General features: G+C 46.6%; 1 protein-coding gene across 1 annotated transcript in view; it reads right to left on the bottom strand.

Annotated features, from left to right (window-relative positions):
• Window positions 1-3,945: 3,945 nt before the first annotated feature.
• Window positions 3,946-6,861, bottom strand: part of Set (SET nuclear proto-oncogene) — a gene marked incomplete in the record, with an annotated part of 13,236 nt that continues 10,320 nt past the window's right edge. Inside the window, 3 exon segments of the mRNA XM_013509410.1 lie at window positions 3,946-5,680; window positions 6,453-6,599; window positions 6,689-6,861. Of these exon segments, the coding sequence (XP_013364864.1) occupies window positions 5,657-5,680; window positions 6,453-6,599; window positions 6,689-6,861 (344 nt within the window).

Raw genomic sequence — 6,861 nt, 5'->3', positions numbered from 1 at the left:
GCGACGCGGATGCGCCCGGGGGTGGACGGGGCCGGGGGCATGTCTGCGGCCGGGCCCTCCAGCTGTGTCCCGCCTCCCTCGGGGGCGGCCCGAGCCGGAATAGCGCCGCCTGTGTGGCGGCCGCTCTCCGCCGGGGTCCTCGCAGCCCGGGCACGGCCTGGCACCCCCGCCTAACGCGCTGGACGGCCGCCACCAGGTGCCTCTCTCGGCCTCCGAGATACTGGTGTAAACGGGCGAGGAGTGCTTGGCCTTGCAGACTAACGCCTCACCCAATTTTGCCGAAAATGACAGCGTACAAATGAACCCACCTTCTCTCGGGCAGCTTACTGGTTCTAAAAAGTCCATCTGGCTCTAAAGAAAGATAAACTTCAGGTATCTGTAGGAAAATGGATGCACCTTGAGACCATACTGTTAAGTGAAATAAATCAGACGCACAGGCTCAACTCTCTCATGGTTTCTCTTACTTGAGAAACCCAAAGGATAAATAAAGAGCAACATGAAATAGGAAACAGATATTTTGGCAATGGGAAGGGGACCAAGAGTGGAGGGAGAGGGCCGGGGATACAGCTCAGCGGCCGAACGCCTGCCTGGCAAGGGCAAGGTCCTGAGTTTGATTCCCAGTACAAAACAAACAAAAAAACAAACCGAGAGTGGAGGGAGAGGGGCTGGGGATTTAGCTCAGCGGCAAAGTGCCTGCCTGGCAAGTGCAAGGTCGTGAGTTCGGTTCCCGGTACCAGAGGGGGAAAAAAAAAAAAAAGAGTGGAGGGAGGAGGGAAGAAGACAGAAAAAAGAATTAAGATGTGTTATGTACAGGTACCAACACCCGCCCCCGCCGAGCGATCATTATGTACCGAAAACAAGCGCTCATAGAGAAAAGTCTGTCTGCTAAGAGAAAAGACACTGACTGACTGCCGGAAGCAGCCCCCTCCAGGTGCCAGAGGAGAGGAAGGGTCAGATGCTGACCTGCCTCTGTGGGAATCCTCAATGCTTTAACTGATGGGAACAATTCACACTAGGACAAGTACCTAACACACAGTAGGCTCTTTAAAATGGGGTCCAAAAAATACAATAAAACAAAAATAGGGTTCTCCAGTTGTCCTGAGCTTAATGTTGTTACCCATCCCTTAGAGGTAACAGGTCCTCAGCTTCTGGATGTAGCTCATCAAAACACACAAATCACGCTAGCAAGCCTCCCCCTTCAGAGTTCCCCAGCTGGAGGCAGTGTAGTGGCGGCTGCCTGACTGTAATCCCAGCATTCAGGAGGCTGAGGCAGGAGGATCACTGTGAGTTCTAGGCCAGCCTGTGGTACATAGTGAGTTCAAGGCAGGCCTGGACTGCATAGCAAGACCCTGTCTCTGCCAAAAAAAAAATGGTACTTGTCTTGATTAATGAAGGCTACTTCTTAATCTGATTCCAAGAACCTTTCACAGGGAGGCTCACTTTTCAGCACTGGGCCCGTTTATCCAGCCCTGAACCCAGGCTGCTGAATTAGCCGATTTTGCATAACCATGCTTTGCTGCTTGGCCTTCTGAGAATTGGGAAGGAACCCCGAGTAGTCACATCCACAGAATGCACTGGGGCGGGTACACAGGCAACCAATCTCAGGCTGTAGCCGATGGCTGCATCTTGTCTCCGGCTACCTGGCTGTTAAAGCTGTATAGAGCCTGCCTAAAAAGAACCAGAGCCCACCTTTCGGAGTACAGAAGAAACTGTCTCCCCCTTTCCAGCCACATGGCTTTTTGCTCCTCAGTATAGAATCATCCTGCTACACTTACCTCCCTGGGCAGAATCTGTGTACACAATTCACCAGCTAATCAAATTGGCACACATGGGGCTGGGGATTTAGCTCAGCGGCACAGCGTCTGCCTGGCAAGCACAAGGTCGTGAGTTTGATTCCTGGTACCGGAAGAAAAAAAACAAAACAAAACACAAAGTAATGAATTTTTAAAAAAGTACCCTCTGCTGGGGCGGGCAGAGACTGTTGAAGGTGAATATTCACTCTTTCTTTGAAGAACTTAACGGCAGGGCAACGTGGTACACACCTATACTTGAAGCACTCTGGGAGGCTGAGGCAAGAGGATCCCAAGTTCCAGAGACTTGTTAAGATCCTGCCTCAACACAAAAAAGGGCTGGGGATGGAGCTCAGTTCCAAGGCTCTGAGGGTGAGGCGGGGAGCAAAAACGAAAACCTCGGCACTAAAGATGCGCTCAGGGGCAGAACGCTTCTCTAGCATGTGTGAGGACCGCTGGGAAAAAAACAAAATACTTGTCTTCAGGAAACACTAGCCTGAACTTACTGTTTTTTTTTTTTTTTTTAACACTTACTCTTTGTAACAAACTATATTTTTGTGATACTAATAAAGGGTTCATAGCAATAATTTTTAAGAAGGCAGAACCATTAGGTCCATTTCTGGAAGCATATGAGACTGAAATTAGCTACTTACAAAACAGCAGTAATAGAGATTACTAAATGAATCCACAAGGACAATGGTTAGGAGCCCTCTGGTGTCTAAAGGACCCCAAAAGTCCATTGAGTCTATATACACCTTTCCAGAATGGTCTGGTCAGGTCGTGTACAGGAAGTCTGTCAAACATGATGTTCAGTGACTGTGGACCATTTATACCCTACATTGTAACAGCCAGTCCAGGGGATATTAAGAACTTGTTCCAGAGGTAAGGGAATAGAATTAGAAGTTTTTGAGGACCCCCCCAAAAAAAGTTTTTGAGACAAGATCTTGCTATAGTTTAGGCTGATGTTGAACTATGTAGTCCAAGATGGCCCTGAACTCACAGCAATCCTACCTCAGCCTCCTGAGTGCTAGAAGTACAGGTGTGTAGAACCACACCCGGCTTAGAGCTCTTTTGAAAGTTGGAGTCACGGATAGTGGCGTACACCTGTAATCTCAGCACTCAACTGAGAGGCCAAGGCAAGAGAATCGCCCCAAGTTTGAGGCCAGCCTGGGCTACATAGTGAGTTCAAAGCTAGCCTGAATTACGGTGAGACCCTTTCTCAAAGTAAACTAGTATGTTCAAATTATTAGAGAAGTAAGTAATCAACTGCGGAGATAGCGTTCAAGTTTTGAAACTAAACCGGACACCTTGTCCTCTATGCTTTGGGAAAGCACCGAGTAGCTTACCAGGAAGGAAATTAGCTCAACAGCAGGCAGCTCCTTTCTTTTCTCTGCTCAGCAGCCCCGGGACGTGCTACCCACCCACCCCCTCCACTCCCCAGGGCACGCTCAGCTCTCCACTGGGCACTCCGACAACACAGGAACCCACATGGCCACTTTAGTTTCTCACAGCTCAGTCCACTTCATTTATGCCTAATTTACAACCCCACCCCCCCCCCCCCCCCAAAGTATAGCTGGCTGCAATGCAGTGGCTGGAGCCTGTACTAGCTATTTGGAGACAAGGAGTACTGCTTGGGCCCAGGAGTTCGAAGCCAGCCTTGACAGCAGCGTTAAGTCCCAACTCTAACAAAAGAATATGACACGTGATCAGATCTCAGACACACAAGACTAGCTGTGTGGCAAGCTGTAACTTTGAGGAATATTAGTCCCAATGACCACTCAATTTTTTTCCTTGGGGGGAGGGAACCCTTTACATCAGGGTCTGGCAACATAGTCCAGGCTGGCCCTAAAGTGCAACAATCTTCCTGTCTCAGCTTCCTGGGGTCACAGGACTGCACCATCAGAAATTCTAAATTCTAACACTGAGACATCACTTGCAAAGCTGACTCAGGAGGTCTGAGTCTCTTAAGATCCAAACCATGTCTTCAAAACACCCTGTCTACCAATTACGTGCCAAGCAGTCCAACCCTTTTTATGTAGATGAACCTATGCTAGATTTTGTAGTTACTGATTAAGCCCCCCTACCCATCACTTAGATTAAATCCAAAAGCAAGTAACATTTCTCTTCAAAACAAGGAGAATGACCTCAGTCCAAAAAAAACTTTATGTTCCTTTATTGGAGCAAGATTCCTGACCAGTATACAGTGATGAATTCACTAAAACAGAGACCTGTGCAGAAATCACACACTATCCATCTAGACAGGTTAGGGTTACACTTTGCCTATTGATGGAATTCAATTTATAAAGTTTTACACATCAAAAAGCTTTGAATTTGACTAGGCTGTCCATTAATTCACCTCTGAAAAAATGGCACTTAATTTCAGCTCTATTTTACAGCAGTGAAAAGCTTACGCATTAGGAAGCCTCTCAAAACATTACTCTGCCCGGTGGCTTTGGGCAGTCTGCCGTCCCGTCCTACCCAGATTCACAGTGGCATCTCCATTTCCTCCTGGACCCCCGGGGCTCCGGAGACAAAAGCGCTCCTGACCCTTGGAGCGCCCCTTCTGTGGCTGGACGCTGCTGCGGCCCCAACACACACGCCAGCAGCTGCCCCACAGGCAAGAGAGGCACCGGAGCACCAGGCCTGCGTGAGGATGGCAGAGCATGTGCCTACTACTTCTGGGTACACAGAGGGCCATTTTAAAAGCTGCCAATTGAAGGTTAAGAAGAGTACAACCTGAACTCAGCTCGGATTCTGGTACTTCAAATCAGAAATCACTGGCAAACTGTACCGTTTCCCAGCTGTGGAGACATTAAGACATTGATTCAAATCCCTTTAACTCCATCTACATAGCCCTGAGGTCGTCCTGCAAAGTGCGTATATCAAAAAATACGGAGTTAGGTAACAAAGTCTGACAACGGGGCTTTTACAAGTCAAACTTGGGAGGCCCTGTGGTACACCCATTCTGAGAGAAAACATCCAACCCTTTGTGTACACATGTAGTTTTATTGTAACAAAGCAACTTGTACACTTTGAACGTTTAAAACTGCGCATCACCTTTTCCTTTCCAGTGAAAACAAAAAAATTTTAAAATAAACCAACAAAATTACAATAGAGAATGTCAATTCCAAATAAGACCCTACAGGTTCTGCTGATTCTCCCATCGAGTGGCAGGGCTCAAGTCATCATTAGGAGAGAATTTTATTTTAAAAGTGTCATCTTAAACTGCAAGGATGTCTGTTAACATCACAATTAAACATGCCAAAGGAGAAGCCATGTTGTCAAATGCCCGCTTAACCCACCCAAACATCTCAAACCCACCCTTTGCTGACCTTCTATACCCCATTTTTTTAAGTTTTTTTTTTATCTTTTTTTAAACAAGAGAAAGTAGACAGGTACATGTTGGTAAATGCTAACTGTCCATATTCACATAGAGACACAGTGTAATCTCTGAGCCCAATATACAGAGAAAGGAGGAAAAAAGCTAGAATTCTATGCACTACTACACAGGGGCCGAGCACCCTCCAGCTTCCAGCAGAGTGAAGGGAGCGGAGAGTTTTCTTTTTTCCCACAGAGCACGGTGGTGCTGATTCCAAAAAGTTTGTGTGGAGACAGGAGGGATCAAAATGAATTTAGAACAGAAGGTTGTAGAGATCCTTTTCCCACTGCATTCTGCTCAAGGTTTCTCCCCACAAAGTAAGTCGAGAACCATGGTGTTTGAGAAGAGAGACCTCAAGAACAGGGCGACTGAGCACAAGAGGGGGGAAAAAAAGACTGCAACTTGCTCCCAGGGACTGGAGAAAATTTAAAAAAAAAAAAAAAAAAAAAAAGGAAAAACAAGAAGGTTGGAATCCATCAGTATTCAATTAGTCATCTTCTCCTTCATCCTCCTGCAAGAGAAAGGGGGCAGTTAAGTCTTCAGGATTAACCCCAGAGGTCACACCCTTGCTTCCATATACGTAGACCCCTGCCACCATGAGCACCATTTCCTGAGTACTCCCAGTTTCCTGAGCCTGTGTATTAATTAATCTGCACCATAGCAAAATGAAAAGCCTATGATGTTGTGTCAGAATATTTGGAAATTTCTCAAAAGCAAATCTTTAAGCAAGTTTTGAACCAAATAACCTAAAATATAACCAACCTACAACCTGACCATCTGCATCTCTTTTTGTGGTTTTTTTGAGACAGGATCTTGCTGCATAATTCAGACTGCCCTCAAACTTGTGGCAATACTCCTGCCTCAGCCTTTCATGTGCTTGGGTTACAGGTACATACCACCACACCTGGCCCAGGGCCTAAGTTGATTATTAAAAGTTCTGTAGTTTCAGTCTGGGGTGTAGCTCAGTGATAGAGCACTTGTCTAGAATATTCAAGGCCAATCTCCACCGCCACAAAAGGGGAGGGGCACGAAACATGCAGTTTTTGGGAGACACTTCTGAACTTGACCATCTGTAGTACTACTGATTTCATTAAGTACTGGCTAGGGAAAGACAGGCTTGTGGCCACAAGAGCCAACATAACCAGTTAAATCATTAACATGAACCAGACACTTCCCTGATTCTATGGCAACAAAACAGTATATCCTCCCAGTCAGCAGGTCACACCCACCAGCCTGCACCCCTCATGGTGGAGTCCTTCTTGGGCTTTGCCTACTTTCTTTACCTCTCCTTCCTCCCCTTCATCATCATCTTCATCCTCTTCACCTTCATCCTCATCCCCTTCTTCATCAATGTCTTCCAATCCTTCTTCTTCTTCATCATCATCATCATCTTCTTCTCCCTCCCCTTCCTCGTCATCCATATCAGGAACCTTAAAACGACAAGCGTTACCTTAAGAACTTACTTACTTTTACACAAACCTGACAAGTACCACCCTGAGTAAGCCAACACGCAACTCACCAAATAGTACTGCAATGGGTTTGGCCAGATATCGTCTTTGATGACCTCTCCTAACTCATCTGCACCCGCGTCAGAATGGTCAGTAAACCAGGTAAAGAAGCTCTCAGGCTCTTCATGCTGCCTCTTCCTACTGGCTTTATTCTGTGTTTGACTTGAACGTTTCGTCAAATCCT

This window comes from Chinchilla lanigera, unplaced genomic scaffold (assembly GCF_000276665.1).
Source record: "Chinchilla lanigera isolate Chin_1 unplaced genomic scaffold, ChiLan1.0 scaffold00169, whole genome shotgun sequence".
Lineage (NCBI taxonomy): Eukaryota > Metazoa > Chordata > Mammalia > Rodentia > Chinchillidae > Chinchilla > Chinchilla lanigera.
The sequence above is the reverse complement of the archived record's forward strand: the minus strand, read 5'-3'. Positions and strand labels throughout refer to the sequence as shown.